This window comes from Ictidomys tridecemlineatus, chromosome 2 (genome assembly GCF_052094955.1).
Source record: "Ictidomys tridecemlineatus isolate mIctTri1 chromosome 2, mIctTri1.hap1, whole genome shotgun sequence".
Lineage (NCBI taxonomy): Eukaryota > Metazoa > Chordata > Mammalia > Rodentia > Sciuridae > Ictidomys > Ictidomys tridecemlineatus.
Window position 1 is genome coordinate 136,465,972 of NC_135478.1, and position 22,136 is coordinate 136,488,107.

General features: G+C 38.4%; 1 protein-coding gene across 4 annotated transcripts in view; it reads right to left on the reverse strand.

Annotated features, from left to right (window-relative positions):
• The window catches only part of Cdk13 (cyclin dependent kinase 13), a 95,232-nt gene extending 75,969 nt beyond the window's left edge, over positions 1 to 19,263 (reverse strand). For all 4 annotated transcript variants that reach the window (XM_078039839.1, XM_078039837.1, XM_078039838.1 and 1 more), the window contains exon 1: positions 17,795 to 19,263. In XM_078039839.1, the coding sequence (XP_077895965.1) occupies positions 17,795 to 19,008 (1,214 nt within the window). In that variant the 5' untranslated portion in view covers positions 19,009 to 19,263. The remainder of the gene's footprint in view (positions 1 to 17,794) is intronic.
• Positions 19,264 to 22,136: the final 2,873 nt, after the last annotated feature.

The following is a 22,136-nucleotide window of genomic DNA, read 5'->3' on the forward strand; positions in this document are numbered from 1 at the left end:
ATTTATATATTAGCATATAATCACAGATTGTCTTCTATTTCGTGTCTTTATCTTTTAACATAAACTAGATTATGCCACACCTTCGCCAATCTCCAATGGATTATTACTGCAACTAGAATAAAAACCAAACTGTGTACTATGACTCACAAGACTTAAATTGCCTCTCATCTTTATTACACCCTCTTTCACTCACTAGTCTCCAGGCACCCTGACCCTCTTTCTGATTCTTTGAAAAAACAAGCTTCTTTCTGAGTTGGTGCCTTAGAACAAATTGTTTTTTTCCCCTGGAATTTATTTTCTCCTTGTGCCAGGGATTGAACCCAAGGACACTTAGCCACTGAGCCACATTTCCAGCCCTTTTTATTTTTTGAGACACTAAGTTGCTTAGGGCCTCTATAAGTCGCTGAGACTGGATCCTCCTGCATCAGCCTTCTAAATCACTGGGATTACAGGCAGAAGTCGATACTCCTGGCTATTGGAATGTTTAAATCATCACATGACAGGCTCTTTTTTAATCATTCCAACATTAATGCATTCATTATTCATTACTAAACATTGTCCATAGGTTTCTTCAGGGCACAGAATATAAGGATACCAATATGGCAAATCATTACACACTGACTAGAAAATAGGAGCTTTCCTCTATGCCAAGCCTCTAGAATAATAGTGGATAGTTATATATGCTTAAATAGGAGGTCAACCAAGGCACTTAAAAAAAAAATCTTTCTTGACATAAAAACCTAGATTTTTCAAAATACTGATTCCCACCCCCCACACCCCCAGCATTGGAGATTGAACCTAGGAGTGTTTTACTCAGCCCCTTTTATTTTTTTATTTTGAGACAGTGTCTCACTAAGTTATTAAGGCTGGCTTCAAACGGCAAACCTCCTGCCTCAGCCTCTTGAATAGTTGGGATTACAAACATATGCTGTTGCACCAGGCTCATAGCCATTATTCTTCATTAAAAACAAAAAAAAATTTAAACCCAATGCTAAGTATTTTGTGTAGAAAGTCTAAATTTCCCTCTACAATCAGGAATAAAACAAAGTCCATTCCTGCCACTTCTACATCATACTTGAGGTTCTAATCATTGCAACAGGCAAGAAAAATAAATAAAAGGAATCCAGAATGGAGGGAAAAAAACAGAAGTATTTTCACTTGATAAATTTTGTATGTAGAAAAATCCTAAGGAATCCACTAAAAAACAAAAAAAGTAGTAGTAGTAGTAATAAATGAGTCAGCAAAGTATCAGAATTACATGGTCAATATAGGAGGGTACACAATTTTAAGTCTACATGCTGACAATGACAACCAAAATGAAACAATCCCCATTATGATAGCCTTATTTAAAAAAAAAAAAAAAAGTTGGGTATGGTCAGGCATAGTGACTCACTGCTATAATACCTTCAGCTCAGGAGGCTGAGGCTAGAGGACCAGATCACAAGTTCAAAACCAGCCTCATCAACTTAGTAATGCCCTAAACAATTTAGCAATACCCTGTCTCAAAATAAAAAAAATAAAACAGGTTGGAGATGTGGCTCAGTGATTAAGCTCCCCTGGGTTCAATCTGTGGTACCTAATAGTCATAATAATAATAATAACAACAACAAGAGGGAGGAGGAGGAGGAAGAGGAGGAGAAGTAATAGTAGTAGTAGTGGTAGTAGTGTGTGGTGGTGAATGCCTGTACTCTTAACGACTAGGGAGGCTGAGGCAGATGATTTCATGTGTAAGGCCAGTCTCAGAAACTTAGTGAGACCCTTTCTCAAAAAAAAAAAAAAAAAAAGACTAGAGGTATAAATCAGTGGTAAAGAGCCACTAGGCTAAATCCCCAATATGGGGTAGGGGCTGACAGACAATAGCCTTAAAAAGAAAAAAATACCTGAGGATTTAATAAAAGAAGTGCAAGACTTATACCCTGAAAACCACAAACACACTGAAAGACATTACAAAAAGTCTAAGGGAGGGGCTGGGGATGTGGCTCAGGCGGTAGCGCGTTCCCCTGGCATGGGTGCTGCCCGGGTTCAATCCTCAGCACCACAAACAAACAAGGATGGTGTGTCTGCCGAAAACTAAAATGTAAATAAAATATTTAAAAAAAATAAGTCTAAGGGAAAGACATTCCATGTTCACATATTAGATGTTAATAAATAAATTTAAGGATTTAAATTTAAATTCAATGTTCTCTCTCTCTCTCTCTCTCTCTCTTTGGTACCAGGGATTGAACTCAGGGGCACTCAACCACTGAGTCACATCCCCAGTCCTATTCTGTATTTTCTTTGTAGACAGGGTCTCACCGAGTTGCTTAGTGTTTTGCCTTTGCTGAGGTTGGCTTTGAACTTGAGATCCTCCTGCCTCACCCCCTTGAGCCATTGAGATTACAGGCTGTGCCACTGTTCCCAGCTCAAGTACTCTTGTATCTGTAAACCAACTGCTTTTTTTTTTTTTTAGCCCCAACTGTCAAGTTGATAACAAAACTGTGGAAATCCAAAAAATCCAAATAGTCAAAATAATCTTTTTGGAAAACTCACTTCCTGATTTCAAAACTTAATGCAAAGTTAAATAAGACTATGAGGTACTAGCATGAGAATGATTAAAATAATAAATCAATGGATTAGAACTTAGAATCCAGAAATAAGCCCTCAGCTTATGGTCAGTCGATTTTTTTTTTAATGTGTCAATATTCCTTTATTTATTTTTTAATTGCAGATGGACACAATACCTTTATTTCATTTATTTATTTTTATGTGGTGCTGAGGATCAAACCCAGTGCCTCACACATGCTAGGCAAGCGCTCTACCACTAAGCTACAGCCCCAGCCTGGTCAGTCGATTTTTGACAAGAATGCCAAGACAGCTGAAAGGGAAAAAAAATCTTTTCAACAAGTGGTAATGATACAATTAAATGTCCACATGCAAAGGAATGAGAGTAGATTTCTTTATCCTACAAAAACTCAAAATGGGGGGTGAGGGTTGCGGCTCAATGGTGGGTTCGATCCTCAGCAACACATAAAATAAATAAAGGTATTGCATTTATCTACAACTAAAAAAAAAAAGTATTAAAAAATCTTTTTAAAAAACTCAAAATGAATTAAAGGGCTAAAACTTTTAGAAAAAAATACAGAAATAAATCTTTGTAACCATGGATTCAACAAAACTTTCTTAGATATGACACCAAAAAAATAATAAAAGAAATAATAAACTAGGCTTCATCAGGTTAAAAAACTTTTGTTTTAATGGACACATCAACAGTGATAGAATGAAAAACTATTGGCAAACTATATATTTGGTAAGGGACTTATATCTAATACATGTAAAAAAAAAAAAAAAAAAGACCTCCAAGACTCAGCAATAAGAACACAATCAAATTTTTAAATGGGAAAAGGATTTGAATAGACATTTCTCAAAAAAAGATAAAACAAGTGGCCAAAACACATGAGAGGATGCTCAACTTCACTAATCATTAAACAAATGCAAATCAAATAATAATAATGAAATACCATTTCAAAAAGGGTTTTTTTTTTTAAAATCTTATTATTTATTTATTTTTTGATGGGGTTCTTCTTTTTTTTTTTTTTGAACTGGGGGTTGAACCCCAGGGCTTTGCAAAATGAGATACTATTTCCAACACCACTTTTCTGGTAGATGTGGAGAAAGGGGAATACTTATTTATTGCTGGTGTCAATATAAAAATGATGCAGCCACTTTGGAAAGCAGTGTGGCAGTTCTTCAAAATGTTAAATTACCATATGACCGAACAACCCTATGAAAATATCCCAGAGAAATAAAAACATGCACACACTCATGTGAAAATTATACACAAATACTCACAGGTGCATAAATCATTACATCCAAAAAGCTAACAACCCAAAGGTCTATCAACTGACAAAAAAAAGTGCTATTATTCATACAGAAAAATCTTATTAAGCCATAAAAAGGTATAGCTTACTGATACATGCTCAACACAGATGAGCCTTGAAAACATGTTTAAGTTAAAGAAGCCAGTCACAGAAGACCATGCACTGAATGATTCCATTTAAATGATATGTCCAAAATAGGTAAATCCATAAAGACATAAAATAGATTGACAGTGGCCAGGTGTTAGAAGAGGTGGGAATGGAGAGTATATAACTGGAGTTTCTTTTGGGGGTAATTAAAATGCTCTAATATTAATGGTGATGGATGCAAAACTGTGAATATACTTAAAGCCAATGAACTGTACAATTTATAAGAGCAACTGGCAGCTAAGTAAGTGATGCACAGCTATGGTCCCAACAACTTGAGAGGTTGACGAGAAATTCACTAGAAGTTCAAGACTAGCCAAGGCATGACAGTAAGAGACTATTAATGGTCTCAAAACTAATAATAATAAAAATTAAATTAATAAGAATAAACTGTATAGTATATGAATCACATATACTATGTTATTTTTAAAACTAGAAAAAAAATTTAAAAAGAAATATTTCATGTTGATTCTGAAAGTTTACTTCCTTCTGCCACATTAAAAGCAAAAGGAAAACAAAAGACACATGGCTGACTTTCTGCAGATTAGCTCAAACAAACAAGTTCTGGTCCACTGAGCATAAACTGTTTCATGTTTCAATGAACCATGCCTCAAGATGTATATCTGAAAGTGAGAAAAAGGAAAGTTGGTAAGAAGAGTAACAGGGAATGGGCGCAGTGGTGCATACCCTATAATCCCAGTGGCTCCACAGGCTGAGGCAGGAAGATCTCAAGTTCAAAGCCAATCCAGCAACTTAATGAGGGCCAAAGTGACTCAGTGAGAGTCACCTCTAATGAAAATACAAAAAGGTCTGGGTATATGGCTCAGTAATTAAGTACTCCTGAAATCAATCCCCAGTACCAAAAAAAAAAAAGTAGTAGTAGCAGGAGACTCCATACTTGGAGGACATCACACTCCACACTTGATTTGTACAAAGTCACATACTTGGTCCCTCTCTAGTCACTGAGAGTTTATTCATGGTCTATCACTAAACCTTAATATTAACAGGCTTAAAAAAAAACCTCTGGCACTGGACATTTTCTTATCCTAATAAAGTTAACATCACTTGCTGAGTACCTACTGAAACCTACAATACTAGGTGTTTAAGAGATACTAAGATTACAAAAGAAGCTCATAGTATTTACAATCAAGTTGCTGAAGCAAAAACAAGACTAGATATTCTCATCAAACTATGCAAAGCCAGACACTGAACAAGTTGAAGTAGCAAAAGGAAAAAAATGTTGATTCAGGTTTCCATATTCTGCAAAAGCATCTTTCAAAATACATACATACTTTCAGACATACAAAACAGCAGACTTGAATAATAAGAAGCTCATTCCTCTAGCCAGAGGAAAAGGACACTATATGTAAACTTGAATCTACACAAAGGAACAAAAAGCATCTGAAAAGGTAAATAAGTAAATAGTGACTCCACATTTTTAAATTTCATATTTATATAACATGAATGTCAACAATATTTAGAAATAAAACACAACAAAAGTTGTACAAGAGTCAGGCCCAGTGGCACGTGCCTATAATCTTGGCAACTGGGAAGGGTGAGGCCTTCCCAACTTAGCAAGACTGTCTGAAAATAAAAATAAAAAGGTTGCAGATGTGGCTCAGTGGTTAAGCGTCCTTAGGTTCAATCCCTGGTAACAACAACAACAACAAAAAAGAATTGTACAAGAGAGGAAAAAAATGAAAGTGTGCTACTGTGATGTCACATTATACATGAATGTAGACAGATAAATGAAAGATGAACATTGTAAAACCAAGGAGAAAATTTTTGTGACTATGGATTGGGCAAATTCTTTTTTTTAAAACACAAAAAGTACAAGTCATAAAAGGAAAAAAATACTGTTGGCCTTCATAAAAAATTTTAAACTTTTGCTCTTCAAAAGTATTATTAAGAAAATTGAGCAGACTGTGAGAAAATATTTGCAAAATACCTGTGATGGGCACGGTGTCACACACCTATATTCTAGCTATTCAGGAGGCTAAGGCATGAGGATTGAAAATTTGATCCTGCCTCAAAATAAAAATAAGAAGAGGTGGATATGCAGCTTAATGGTACAGCACTCCAGGATTAAATTCCCAGTGCTTTAAAAAAAAAACAAAAAACTGTATCTAGAATACATACAGAATTCTTACAATAGCCCAACTTAAAAAAAAAAATCAAGACAGTAAAAGATACGAAGGGAAAGCAAATGTATGGAAAGATGATCAACATTATTAGAGAACTGAATACAAAACCACAATGGGATAACTTTACACATCCACTAGAATAGCTAATCAAAGACTGACAAAAAGCTCATACACAGCTGACCCAGAATACAAAATTGACAGCCATTTTGGAAAATTTTGCAGTTTAGAAAGTCAAATAATCAAAATACAACACAGCAATCCCACTCCTAACTTCCTCAAGACAGCCTGGATTAATGACTTAAGTTCTAAAACTGCAAAAGTAGAAGAAGAAAAAAGAGGGGAAAAGCTCCCCAACACTGATGTGAGGAAAGATTTTTTGGCTACAATCCCAAAAGCACAGTTAATGATGGCAAAAATAAACAAATGGGACTACATCAAACTAAAAAGCTTCTGCGCATCAAAGGAAGAAATTAACAGAGTGAAGAAAGAATCCACTACTTGAGAGAAAATATTTGTATATCATACCTGAGAGAAGTCATCATCCAAAATATATAAGAAACTCCAAACAATTCAATAGGGAAAAAAAAAATTCCCAATTTAAAAATGTACAAAGGACCTAAATAAACATTTCTCAAAAGAAGGCATACAAATGGCCAGGAAGTAAGTACATGGAAAAAATGCTCACCATTACTAATCATCATGGAAATACAAATTGAAAAACCACAAAGGAAAAAAAAAAAAGAAAAAACACAAAGAAATATCACTTCACATCGAGCAGAATAGTTATTATTAAAAAGAGGAAAGGTAAGTGTTGGTGAGGATGTGGAGAAAAGGGAACCCTTTTGCATTGTTGGTACAAATATAAATTAATATAGCTGATATAGAAAACAGTATGGAAGTTCCTCAAAACAATAAAAATAAAATTACCACACAATCAGCAATTCCACTTCTGGATATAAATCCAAAGGAACTTAACTAAGTCCGATAGAGAAGTATCTGTACTCCCATGTTCACTGCAGTTTTACTCACAATAGGCAATAATTCACAATAACTCACGTAGGTGGCCATTCTCAGATGAATGAATAAAGAAAATGTGGTATGGGCTGGGGTTGTGGCTCAGTGGTAGAGCACTCACCTAGCACGTGTGAGGACCTGGTTTCAATCCTCAGCACCACATAAAAATAGATAAATAAAACAAAGATATTGTGTCCAACTACAACTAAAAAATAAATATTTAAATTAAAAAAAGAAAAGAAAAAGAAAATGTGGTATGTACACACTATGAAATACTATTCAGCCTAAAAAAAAAAAGAAAAGAAAATCCTATCAGTTACAACAAGGATGAACCTAAGGACATTCTGCAAGCCAGGCACAAAAAAGACCCTATTGCATGATTTCACTGTTATACAGAATCTTAAAAATTTGATTTTGACTTTATACACTTTCTACAGAAGCAGAGACTAGATTGTTATTTAAAGAGGCTGGAGGAGGAGGATAAATAGGGAAAGGGGACAGGCTGATCAAAGTTTCAGCTAAACAGAGAAAAAAGATTTAGTGAGCTATTATTGCACAGAATGGTGATTATTATAATAATGCACTTTGTATTTCAAAATTGCTAAGTGTACATACAAAATGTTTTCACCAGAAAAAATTAAAGATGTGATTGATTTTTTAATTACACCTAATGCAATCATTCCATAATAGAAACATATATCAAAATTTCACGTTGTACCCCCAAAATACATACAATTAATATTCTGATTCAAAATAAAATTTGGCCAGGCATGGTGGCACATGCCTGTAATCTTAGCAATTCAGAAGGCCAAGGAAGGAGGATCTGAAGTTCGAGGCCAGCCTCAGCAAATTAGTGAGCTATTAAGCAACTTCATTAAGACCCTACCACAAAATAAAAATAAAAAAAACTGGGGATGTAATTCAGTGATAAAACATCCCTGGGTTCAATCTCCAGTACCAATAAATAAATAAATAATCCCCCCCCCTCAGTAATTTTTAGAAGGGCTGGGGTTACGGCTCAGCGGTACGTATGAGGCCTGCGGTAGGTTCAATCCTCAGCACCATAAATAAATAAATAAAATGTATTGTATCCAACTACAAATTAATAATGATTTTTAGAAAAAGAATACAATGAAAGTGGTATTTTAAGACCAGTCTAAATGCTGAAAATGGAAGGGTTCTACAGAAAGTCCAAAAGCAAACAATAAATCCCTAAACTATGGAGTTTCCAAATTAAGTAGAAGTGGACTAAAGCCAGGCATGGTGGCACACACCTGTAATCCCACTGGCTCTGGAAGCTCAGACAGGAGGATCACAAGTTCAAAGCCAGCCTCAGCAACTCAGCAAAGCCCTAAACAATTTAGTATGACCCAGTTTCAAAATAAAAATATAAAAAAAGGCTAGCCCTCAGTTCAATCCTTGGTACCAAAAAAAAAAAAAAAGTACTAAAAGTACTAAAGACCACTGTAAAAGGAATTACGGAATAAGTAATTCATTAAAACTTGGCAAGGAGGAAGATAAGTATTACTAAAGTTTTAACATTGGCTACCTGGGAGAAACTACTGTTTTACTAATAATACAGGTGCTGACACACAAATCAAAAACTTAAAAATAAAACATTACATAATAAGTTAAAAGGAAAAAAACCTCATGCAATGTTCTTGCTTATTAAATACAAAATAGTATTTAATAAGCAAAAGCCTCTTTTAAGAAAAATGAATCAAGAAAATAAGAGTATCCAGGGCTGGGGATGTGGCTCAAGCGGTAGCGCGCTCATCTGGCGTGCGTGCGGCCCGGGTTCAATCCTCAGCACCACATACAAACAACGATGTTGTGTCCGCCAATAACTAAAAAAAAAAATATATTAAAAAAAATAGAAAATAAGAGTATCCAACACATGAAAATACATTCAGCCTTTTTAGATATCAGAGAAGTACGAATAAAAACAATATGGAGTGTCTGACAAGTCCAAGTGTTGGTGAAACTGAAGAACTGGCACTAATGAGAAATGTAAATTGGTAAAAACGCAGGGCGATTTGACAAGTCTATCAAAATTTCTAACATGCGTACTATCATTGACTCAGTGATTTTACTCCTAAGAAATCCAATCTTTCTAAGACAGTTGGAAAAATTTACAAAAAATTGACTATTAATACATAACACATAGCAAAACTAATAAATATACTAAAAGTTCATCATAGTAGATTTGGCCAAATTATGCTACACTCTTACAACAGAATGCTAGAAGCCAATGAAAAGAATAGACTAAATAGTACTTTGGACAAAGCAGCACTGTAGCATGTTCTTTTTAAGAAAATATTTTTATTTGTTTTAATTAGTTATACATGACAGTAGAATGCATTTATCCACTTTGATATATCATACATGGATGGGATATAATTTCTCATTTTTCTAAGGGTACATGTTACAGAATCATATTGGTCATGTAGTCACATATACATAAAGTAATAATGTCTGTTTTATTCTACTATCTTTCCTATCCCTACATCCCCTCCCTTCCCCTCCCACCACTTCCCTTTACCTAATCTAAGGTGAGGCTATTCTTCCATAGTCACCCACATCCCTGCCTTATTGTGAATTAGCATCCGAATATTAGAGAAAACATTTGGCCTTTGGTTTTGTAGAACTGGCTTATTTGGCTTAGCATGATATTCTCCAACTCCAACCATTTACAAATGCCATAATTTCATCCCACAGCAAAACTGTTCTTTAAAGCTCAGTAATATTCCATTGGGTATATACATATATTACATTTTATTTATCCATTCATCTATTGAGGGACAACTAGGTTGGTTCCATAGGCATTCATCAAGAATACAGGCAACGGGCTGGGGATGTGGCTCAAGCAGTAGCGTGCTCGCCTGGCATGCGTATGGCCCGGGTTCAATCCTCAGCACCACATACAAACAAAAGATGTTGTGTCCGCCAATAACTAAAAAATAAATATTAAAAAAATCTCTCTCTCTAAAAAAAAAAATTTCTTAAGTCTGAGAATCCATAAACAAGTCCCAAGACAGGTTAAAATCACTTAACCTCTCTGGGCTTCAATTAAAAAAAAAAAAAAAAAAAAAGAATACAGGCAACAATAAATGTTGGCAAGGATGTGGTGAAAAAGGTATACTCATACATTGCTGGCGGGGCTGCAAATTGGTGCAACCACTATGGAAAGCAGTATGGAGATTCCTCAGAAAACTGGGAATAGAACCACCATTTGACACAGCTATCCCACTCCTTGGTTTATACCCAAAGGACTTAAAATCAGCATACTATCATGATGCAGCCACATCAATATTTATAGCATGTTCTTATTTATGTAAGTCTAGATAAACGTTCAAGATGTAAAGTATGATCATCTCAGGTGGCTGGATTTAAAGGCCCTTTTTCTTACACTTTTCTATGCTAACTGAAAATTTCTACCATGAGCCTGTATTGTCTTTGTAAACAGGAGAAAAATAAGAGTAGTAGCAAAAAAAAAAAAAAAGGAAAGATTCCAAAAAGAGATGAAATAGTTAATCTTAAATACATTGTGTTTAGAGTGCCAAAATATCCCAGCAAAAGTGCTCTATGCAATGGCAAATGCACAAACAGTAGAGAGGCAGATAACCCATTTACCACTTTCAGTTCCTTTTACTACCCTTTTCATTTCCATTTTATGCAAACTCCAGTTTTTATTTACATTTTATTCTCTAGTACACACCCATTTCATCTTTTTAATATGTTAAGAAAAGTAAATTATCCCATAACTTAAACATGTAGAAATTTAAGAAACAATGTCACTGCAAATGAGTAATGTTTTGATTAAAGCTTGATACTTTTGCTTCTAACACCTACTTCAAAGCCTTTAAATCTCTACATATAAAAAAAAAAAGTAACAACTACTACCACCACCAAAAACAAAAAAGAAAAAATATCCACAAAAAAGTACAGAACAAGGGATTAGATTAGAATAATCTTAAGTATAAATAGAAAGCAACAGTCATTTTCAACTGATTTTTCAGAACCAGTTACACTTTTCCAGAGTTGGAAAATAAAAAAAATTTTGATGTAATCTGAATTTCCACCTTAAAGATTAATTCAAATTCACCAAGAAAAACAGGTCATTTATCCTGATCAGTATAACAGAATGTAAATATAAAGAGTAGATCTGAACACATATTCATAATAAAGTAGCTACTAGCTCCCTCTACTCATTCCAGTAAAGTAGAAAAGGGAAGTTCTTAAATCCCTTACTTACAAATTAGAACAATTATTTCCCCAATCCTAGAGTATATATGAACCAAATAAGCAAGCAAGTTTAGAGATAAAACGGTATTTGTGTTGATTATTTTGCATTACTCTGTGGAGCAAAAATGTGTTTAAAACTACTTAAACTACTACTAATAAATGTGCTTTGGAATTTGTCTTCTAGAAGCTTATAATCTTGCAGGAAAAACACAATTGAAGCTGTCAAACTAATTAAAATATTAACTAGAATTTTTAAAAGTTCTATAACAAAGATAAAGCAAAATGCTATGGGAACACAGGGTAAAAATTACAACTTTTCCAAGATGAATGAAGAAAGTCTTCAAAATGGGATCTGAAATGCGTTTCTGAATGCCAAGTGGGGCAAAGAAGATGAAAAGAGTTTGAAGTTATCTCCTACCATTTCAAGCTAAAAGATCAGTAAATATAAAAAATACAAAGAAGTAAAAGTATGTATTAAAAGTTCTGATGAGGGGGCCAGAACTTGAAAGTCATTAACTGACAATGCATTACGAAATTCAGACTTAATTCTACATAATGGAAGGGACATTATCTAATCATGTTTTTAAACTAGATCAAACTATGAAGAACAGAATGATAGTGCTAATAGGAGGTTCACTGATTTAAAATGATGGCCTGCACTAAGGTCACTGATTTAAAATGATGGCCTGCACTGGAAATGGAAAAGCAGGAATAAATATTAGTGTTTAAAGAAAAGAAATATGAGGAGGACCGACTAGATGTAAAAATGAGGTCTAGGGGCTGGGTTGTAGTTCAGTTCCTCTCACTACCCTTTTCATTACATTTTATGCAAATTCCAGTTTTTATTTACATTTTATTCTCATCAAAATAAAAAAAGTAGCATTTTCTCCCTTTTCTGATAATTTACTTTTCTTAACATATTTCGAAGATGAAATGGGTGTGTACAGTACTTGCCTAGCATGTGTGAGGCACTAGGTTTGATCCTCAGCACCACATAAAAATAAATAAAGAGTACTATGTTCATTTACAATTAAAAATATATATACTAAAAAAAGTAAATAAAAAACTAGATATATAAGACTCTTGAGAGAAGGAGCAACATATAAAGACATCTTCTGAGAGACTTTAAACACCTCAATCCAATTTCCAACTCCTGAGAATTTATGCACTTATTCTAGTATCCTATATTTTTGATACTTTTTCTATCAAGTACATATCAAGTCAGTAAATTTTATGAGAAATACAAGTTCTTTTAAAATTTGAAAATATCTTCATTTTACATAATTTTGAACAATAGTTTTCAGGATAAAACATTCATAACAGAGGTACTTCCATAGAATAGGCTAAAAAGTAACATAGTTCCACTTATTATATCTAGGATGTACCTATATTCTTAAGATTCTCAGTGTCTTGATATTATTCCATAATAAAGCTTTCTGCTGCTTCTTGATAATATGGAATTTCCAGAGATAAAAAGAACCAATTATATATAAAAATTAATCATACTGACTTAAGATCAACACATCCCACAGTAAAACAATCTTCGATAATTAATTATAATATCTTAAAGAAATATTTTAGGCCAATCTTTGTAAAGACAAAGTAGAAAAGTAGAATATCCAAAAGCTTTAAATCCTTTCAGTGTTCATAAAAATTACAAATTGGAGCTGGAGGTATAGTTCTAGGTAGAGAGGTGGCCACAAGCAAGAGGTTCCATTTTAGTATCTCAAAAACAACAACAACAAAAAACCTATGAATTAATAAAGATAAGCTGACATGTGGAAAAATAAGAATTCATACCTCATTTGAATCAAATGTATGATATATGTCAAGATCACTGTAATGTTTTGAGCAACCAATTAAAAAAAAAGAAAAAAGATAAGCTGAATGTTTAGAGAAAAAAAGCATTTTTTAAAAAAATTCTAAAAACATTGAAAAAATGGTCAAAGAATAGAAATTAACATATAAACACCCAATGGGTTGAATGTTAGCAAAACAGGTCATTTAGTAAGATAGCCAGCTTCCTGAATGCCAGCTGAGGCTCAAAACAACACAATATGAAGACGAGTACTTTTTTTGGTTGTGATAGTAACTCAGGAGCATTCAACAACTGCGCCAAATCTCCAGCCCTTATTTTGTATTTTATTTAGAGACAGAATCTCACTGAGTTTTGTAGTGCCTCACTTTTGCTGAGGCTGGCTTTGAATTCATCATCCTCCTGTCTCGGACTCCTGAGCTGCTAGGATTACAGGTGTGCACCAGGGTGCCCAGCAAAGACCATGTACTTTTTAAAAGGCTCAGGATTTGAATCTAAGCTGACCTTAGAACAAATTAACTTTTTAGAGATTCTATTTCCCACTCCATCAATGAGAATGCTTCCGACTATCTATCACAAGGATTTGTAGGCAAATGTAATGGTAGGTATTTATAAATGCTTGGCAAACAGTAAAACACTATACTAAGTACCATTTTCTTCCTTTCCTGAACAGCCCTTCTTTTCAATACACTTCACATTTATTGTAAGGCCAATCAGAAAGATTCAGTGACTACACACCTCAATCAAGCATAAAAAAAAAAAAAAAAAGCTAAGGAAGAACTGATGAAAAGAAATGCACCCATCTGATTCTAATGTATGATATGTCAAGATCATTGTACTGTCATGTGTAACTAACTAAAACAAATTAAAAAAAGAAAAAGGAAAAAAAAAATCCAGACTGGAAAAGAAGTAAAACCGTCTCTTTTTGCAGGTAACATGATCTTATATACAGAAAATCCTAAGGAATTCCCAAATAAAATATTAGAGATAATAATTGAATTCAACAAGATGACAACATCAAAGGTCTATACACAAAAATCAATTGTATTTTTGCACACTAACATTGAAAAAATAAAATTATAAAAAACAAAACAAAAAAAAAGAAAGAAATGCACATGCTGAGGACTGAAAATACAAAAAAAAAAGGGGCAAAAAACAGGTTGTGAAGTAGAATGGAGAAGAATAATATTCTAGGATGTAACATCAAAAAATATCTTTTTACCATAGTTTCAATACTAATTTAGATGAGTATGCATTTCCTTAAAAATATCTGCACTGACAATTTGTTAATATGTAAAGTCTACATGGACGGAAGAAAAGATCACAATGCTTTTTCTTACAGCATAACACTCAGTCTATAATAAACACTTAAATAAAGTACATAATCACATCCAGCAAACTAGGGAGGTTGAAGCAAGAGGTCTACAAGTTCAAAGCCAGCCTCAGCAATTTAGTGAGGCCCTAAGCAACTTAGTGAGACACTGTCTTAAAAATTAAAAAGGGCTGGCAGAGGGTATAGCTCAGTGGGGTAAAAGCTCTAGGGTCCAATCACTAGTCTCCCCCAAAAGTACATAATCCAGATCCACAATAAGTTTCCATATTCAATAAAACACCATAACCCATTCACTTGCCTATTCAATAATTATTTATTAAGCACCTATATGTGCCAAATACAAAACTGAGCACTAAGAATTCAATAGTAGGCAACACAGGACAGCCTTCATGGAGCTTATAACGGAGCAGTTTGCTCATTAACAAACATGGAACACCTACCATTATTATTAAATTTTAGAAGTAAATATAAAACTTTTTTGCATTAAACTGGTCAAATGAGTTCAATTATTTGTTCCTAAACAATAATAATTACATGTGTTAGCTTTAAAAAAATCTTTCAGTTTTTCAATCAGCTATTTTAACTGTTAATTCTGGGTACCACATTTGAAGTAGGACATTTGACTAATACATAATGTATTGTAAAAAAAAAAAATCTGAACCACAGCTTAAGAAAAGTTTTATGGCTCAGTTTTAAAAAACTAGTTTGCGCTGTACCATTCCAAAGTTACATGGACATGGATTTCTATTTCATATGAACAATTCTAACAATTCAAGCTATTCAATAATAATTCAACCATCTTAGATTTCCATGGGGCTGTTTACAAAAAAAGTTTTTCACTTGCTCCTTAAAAAGCCAAAAACAAAAAACATTTCCCCATTACAGTTTAGTACACTCAGTCTTCAAAAGTCTTGCTAAAGAACTAGCCAAACCAGTGCCAGAACTCAAGTCCAAAATGTAATGGAACAGGCTGACTCAAAGGAATGTATTTCCTACCTCTAAATGTACTCAACTACACACCAAATGGTCAACTGTCAGGAATGTTGGCCAAGATATTCAAAAGCTTATTCCAAACCCAATTCTTTAGAAATATTGGTGGTCAATACACACACCATGAAATGATTCAGTAATGAATATTCCTTTAAAATGTACGCTCCATGAGGACAATGACTTTGTCTTTCTCCCGTTCTATATTCCAGTCACTAAAACAGTACTGAGCACATGTGTTCAGGTATTTGCAAAATATAGATAAACCTAATCATATAAACCATTACTAAATAAAATACGTACAGTATTATACAAAATAAGGCCTAACACATCTAGCAACTAAAAATTTTAAAAATACAAAATCATTCTTTTGCACAGTCCAGCCCATCCAGGAGGCTGGGACAGGGGGATTAAAGTTTGAGGCCTGCCTGGGCAACTTAGCAAAACCATCTCAAAATAAAATTGTAAAAAGGGTTGGGAATACAGGTTAGTAGTAGTGTACTCTGCATCCATTTCCCAATACTGTGAAAATAAATAATACAAAAAATGAAAAAATGTTTAGTCTATTCTTAAAATGATATCACATAATTAAAATCACTAACTGAAATCCTGAAACTTACCCTATTTAGTTAACAAAACAAATCCAATTGTGAAAATGCAAACCATTTGCCAAATCTAAAATACTACAATAAATAGTAAAATATAAAGCTTCATATAATGAACAAAAAAGTATAGAAACAATAAAAGATATAATTGCTAAATTTGTTGAAAAAGTTGTCAATGAAGATGTTCTTTTTTTTTCCCTTTGGTAGTTATACAGATGCCTTTATTTTATTTGTTTCATTTTTATGTGGTGCTGCCTTGAACATGGTAGGCAAGTGTTCTGCCACTGAGCTACAGCCCCAGCCTTCAATGAAGATATTCTTAAACTATCAACAGGCCACGTTAAGTATTCGAACACTGTAAGAATAAAGAAATTTTTGTAGATCTTTTGATTTAAAGACAAACTCACGTTCAGATTTCTACTCTCATCACATCCTTATAAACACTTATGATGCTGAGACTTCAAAGAGATCTGCAAATTTTACAGATACACAGATTGTATTGAGTTAGATTCCACATACCTCATACTTGATGTACTTAGTACCCACCTGGGCTTACTGAAAACTAAAAACAATAGGAAAATAACAGCAATCCAAATGTTATTTTTGCAATACCTTAAATCATAGGGCCTACAATTTCCAAATAGCTTAAGGAAACTAAGAATCACAAAACCTACAAAATATTCAAAAAGGTTTTAATTCACTTGGCTTAGTGGCTAAGCATATGTCAATACACCTTTTTTTTTTTTTGGAGAATATTATTGCATCACAAGAAAACAGAATAGCTACATAAAAGTTTTACTCCAATTTAAAGATTAAATTATAACCCTTTAAATTTTTCTGAACAAAGATCCTGATACTTAAAGGCCTAGTTAACTTTAAGCAATTTCAGGTTTATATGGTAGGCAAATGTTCTAATCCATTCACTTGTTTACACTGGGTTACACTACCTAGATTTATAACGTTATTGGCAATTGAGAGTGATCACAAACCAACAGAGAAACCACAACCTTGTCGTTTTCTACTTCTTAAAATGACGACTTTGAAAGATCACGTAAAAAGCTATACCCACACAATATCACAAAATAAATTATTTTCAGAATTTATTACTATCAACTTCCACTTAAACATCTCACATAGTAAAAGGATAAACTTTATAGAAAAGCTGCTTTTCCCTATCCCTGAATATTACAAAATATTTGCAATCTATTTCTAATTCTGACATCATCACCCGATTGTGATTAGCTTTTGGTCCCTAAACTGCAGTCCACTCCTAATCGCCATCAGTGAAACCTCTTCTTACTGAGCTTTCAAAATTAAAACAATTTAAACTAACTGGGCTGGAAAAGGTTCGAGCTTTTCAGAAATACCTGTTAATATGTTAAAGCAACAAGTCTAAAACTCTGAACTCTTAGAAATCTTCACCGCCAGAACAGAAAAGCTCCATTCGCCCGGTTGCCTAGTCCCTCTCACCTCCTAAAAAGTGTCATGTGCGCGCGAATCGCCGACCCCTAATAGATGTCCCACCCTAGGTGGTATTCTCTACTCTAGGTTCTGGACTTGGTGGTTTTAAGGAGTCTCATATCACTTTCCCTGACTCCTGGGATTTCCGCCAGCGAAGCCAAAGCAAAGGACAGGGGGGCGGGACTCACCTGAGCACTGGGCTGTAGGGGCTGCGGGAGCGGCGCCAGCTGCTACTGCTGTAGGGACTGGGGGACACGTCGCCACCCCGCTCGTAGGAGCTGTGGCGGCTGTAGCTGGGGGAACGGCGGCGGCTGTAGGGGCTCGGGGAGCGCGGCAGCCGCCGAGAATAGGGGCTGCTGCCACCTCCTGCCGGGCTGGGGGACTTGCGGCTCCTCATGCTCTGCGAGGCCCTGTGGGACACCGGGCTGTCGTCCCGGCCGCCCAGAGGGCTCAGGGACCGCTGCCGCCGCCTGTAGGCCTTGGGCTCGGTCTTGTCCTCCCGGTAGGCCTTGGGCGGCTCCTTGTAGGCCGAAGGCGGCTCCTTGGACGACTTAGTCCGGCTCCGGTGGGCCTTCAAGTCTCGGTCCTTGCGGCTGCTGCTGCTGCTGGACGTGGCCGAGGCGCTTTTCCGGCGGCCACCACTGCTGCTGCTGCTGCCGCTCTTGGCGGCCTCGACACGCTCCTCGCCACTGTGGCTGTGGCGGCTGCGGGACTTGGAGGCCTCGCTGCCGCCGCGCTGCCCATCTCGTCGCCGGTGCTCGCGATGGCGCTCTTTGCTGCGGCCGCTACTGCTGCGGCGTTCCCGGCGGGGCCTGCGCTCCGACCCCTCCCCGCGCCGCTGGGTGCCGGAGGAGGAGGCCGGACTCCCGCCGCTGCCCCCCGTTCCCCCGGCAGCCGTCGCCGCCGTTGCCGCGCTGGCCCCCCCCAGCAGCAGCCCCTGCTCGGACTGGGAGCTCACATCCTCATATTCCACCAGCGGGGTCACACCCCCGCCGCTACTAGCACCGCCACCGCCGTCCTGCTGCGGCTGGGGCAGCGAGAAGACCCGACGCTTCTCCGCCTCCTGCCCGGCGCGGGGCCCGCGGCGCCGCTTCTGCCGCCCTCCTGCGCGCCTCTTGCCTCTCGTCAGCCGCTTGACCTCCAGAGGGGGGCCCGGGCTGAAGCAAGAGGAGGAGGCCGCGGCGGCGGCGGCTGCGGCGGCGGCCGTGCCGGGGGCAGCCAGGAAGAGCAGAGGCGGCGGGGGCGGCGGCGGTTGCAGGAGCTGCGGCTGCAGGAGCGGCAACAGCAGCGGCGGCTGCTGAGGGGACAGGAATCTCCTCCGCTTGCGGCGTTCCTCCAACTTCTTCTCCGCCCAGCTCAGGCCCCCGCCTCCCCCCAGCGCCGTGTCCGAGCTGCTCGGCATCGCCTAGAGCCCGCCGCAGAGCGCGGCGCGGGTGCGGCCTCCTCCCGGGTCAGATCTTGGCCATCGCCCCCTCCGGAAACGGGAACGGCGGCGGAGGGACACTGAGCACCAGGGCCGGCAGGGAAACGCGCCACGATAATCCGGATCGGGACTCGGGTCCCTAGGTTCCAGGTCACAGTGGGGTACGCAGAGGCCTCCGGGCCTGAAGAAAGCAGGAATCCGAAGGGTAGAGCTTCTCGATCGCCTTCGTCGTCCTATCCTCGGCAGCAAAAACACCAAATGCGCCGGGCGCTGGCCCGCAGGGGAGTCCGGAGTCCTCCAAGTGCCCCCGGGGGTGGGGGAGCGGCCTCCGCCGCGCTCTCAGCTCCGGGAGCGCAACGCGGAAGTACCACCTTCGTCGCCGCTTCACTCCATCGCGCCCTGACGTTAGGAGCGAGTTCAGGGGAGGGGAGTGGGCGAGACAACAACACGCCTCCGCCGCCTGCTCCTCCGCGTCGACGTCGTCCTCCTGTGGTGGCGGCGACACCCCGCGGTCGCCTCGGAAGTGGCCTGGGCCTGACAACAAGTCCCGGCCTAAGGCCTCGCGCACTCTTGCGGCCCGCGGGGACGGGCGCCGGGGCGGGGCGAGGCGGGGGCGACCGGGCTGCGGCTCACGGTTGGGGCGGCAAGTGTGTGGGTCTGGGCGGGGGGTTGTTTCCGGGGAGATGGGGGTGGGGGGCGTTTCTGAGTCTGTGGCTGTGGGTACGGGCCTTGACTTTCTTCTTCCTTCGCCACCACCAACAGAAGCAGCGGAGCTCCCCCTTTCCTTCGCTCCCCCCACTCCACGAGGAAGCTCTGGGTGTGCAGCTGCCGACCCCGATTCGCTCCTCCCCTTCCCTCTGCGCTCCTCGTCAGGAGGAGGGCTACGGGACTTGGTGGTGGGGCCCTAACCTCCACAACCCCTCCTTCTCGCCTTGCTCTCTCGGCTTTTCCCCTCAGCCCAGACGCAAGTCCGAGAGCGCGCACGCACGTCACGCTCCGACAAAGCTGAAGGTGAGTGGCGGCGAGGGCAGGGGAGGCGGGAACAAAGTTGCCGCGCACTGGCGTACTCGCTCCCGCCAGGGTCCGCCTTTCCGCACCGGAAGTGGCGTAAAGCAGAAACCCTTGCTTCCGGTAAGGGTGGGACTTTGTGAAGAAGGGTTAAAGAAAGGAGAGGAGTCGTGCTCCTCCCACTGCTGTCGCTTGAGGCTCTCCCAGTGGTGGCACGCCCATCATGCCTGTTGCTTTGAGTCCTGGGCGAATTGCCGGCTTCGGCCCTGATTCTCCGCAGACGCCTCACTGCCTGTCTGTTAAGTGAAAGGTCATGGAGCGAACAAGCATCTCCTGGACTTTGGGAGGAATAATGTGTTTTTAGTAGGAGGATGACCTACTAAATCACCCCGTTTTCAGCCTTCAGCCAAGCCCGGGATGGGAACAACTGCAACCCGCAAAAGAGGACAGAGATGACCTTAGGTTAACTACTCTCACGTACTCCCAAATTTCAGGATCTATCTTAACCTAAAAATACACTTATTAATCACAGCCTCGAAGATCGGTGACATTAAAGTTTACTTAAGAAAAAAACTAAGTCGATCTAGGGAATAAATGGAATGTCAAGAGAGACAACTGAAAAAAATCCCAGAATTTTCCGAGGGCCTTAAATAAAATATCTTGTAAAAATCAGGGCCATCCTCCTAGTTCTTCACCCACTTTCACTTTAATATTTAAAGCTATAGGACTTCCAAACAACCATGTAATGATGACCTCACATCGCATTTCTTGTTTTAGTAGGATTGCCCTTCAATTATAGGCTGGGTACTCAGGATAATTAGATTAAAATTTAAATGGCTTATTGGCTTTTAGTATGGAAAACTAAATAGTCTGTTCAAGAACTATACGTTGTCATCCCTTTGCAAGTTTATATGTTCAGATCATCAGTTAATTCTGGGTTTTTTTTTTTAATAATTTTGTTTTTTGTTTTAGGTGGACACAATATCTATTTTTATGTGGAGGGTCGAACCCAGTGCCTTGCACATGCCGGGCCAGCACACTACCATTTGAGCCACATCCCCACCCCTTAATACTTGGTTCTTAAACACTTGGTAACTCTCCAACATTCATGGTACAAATAATTTTAATCAGCTTGATGTCACTTTAATCACAGATTGGACTGAATCTAAAATAAGACTTCACTGACAGAATACAAAGGGTGTTTGTTTGCTAAAGGATAAAGGAAAGGGAATATAGGTAATCAAGTCAGAGTATTTCCCAGATGACGTCCACACAGTGGGACCTGTGCAACCAGAAAAAAAATGGAAAGACATTGGGAAACTGAATAGAAAAATAGAAGATGCCTAAAACAATTTTTCCCTTGAATGTATTGCAAAATAAACATCCTATAGTCATCCTCCTACTAAAAACTATTCATCAAGTGGCTTTTTCCAAAATATGCATTCGCTCTGCCCCATCCTCCCATTTTCAAAAGCCTGTAATAATATAAAAAAGAGAACACAGAAGTTTATCTAGCAGTTCCCTAAATCCATAACCAGTTTCACTTGAGAGTGTTATCTAATACTTTAAAAAAACTTGATCCATAAGTGTGTAGTTCCCAGTACTAAAATATTTTTTAATATATTTATTTTTATGTGGTGCTGAGGGTCAACCCAGGGCATAGCACATGCTAGGTGGGTGCTCTGCCGCTGAGCCACAATCCCAACCCTTGTTTATTTATTTTTATGTAGTGCAGAGGATTGAACCCAGTGCCTCGCATATGTGAGGCAAGTGCTCTGCCACTGAACCACAACCCCAGCCCTCTAAAATATTTTTAATGTGGTTCTGTCACCCACCTGTTTCCTCAAAGATTTTATCTTGGGAGCTGGTCCTGGTGGAGCAGCCTGTAATCCCAGCTACTTGGGAGCCTGAGGCAAGAAAATCACAAATTTGAGACCAGCCTGGGCAACTTAGCCAGATCTTATATCAAAATAAAATAAATATGGCTATAGCTCAGTGTTTACCTATAATGTTTGGGGTGTTCAATCCACCACACACACTCTCACACACACACACACAAATATATATCTTGGGAAGGGGGTTCTGTGAATAGAGCATTT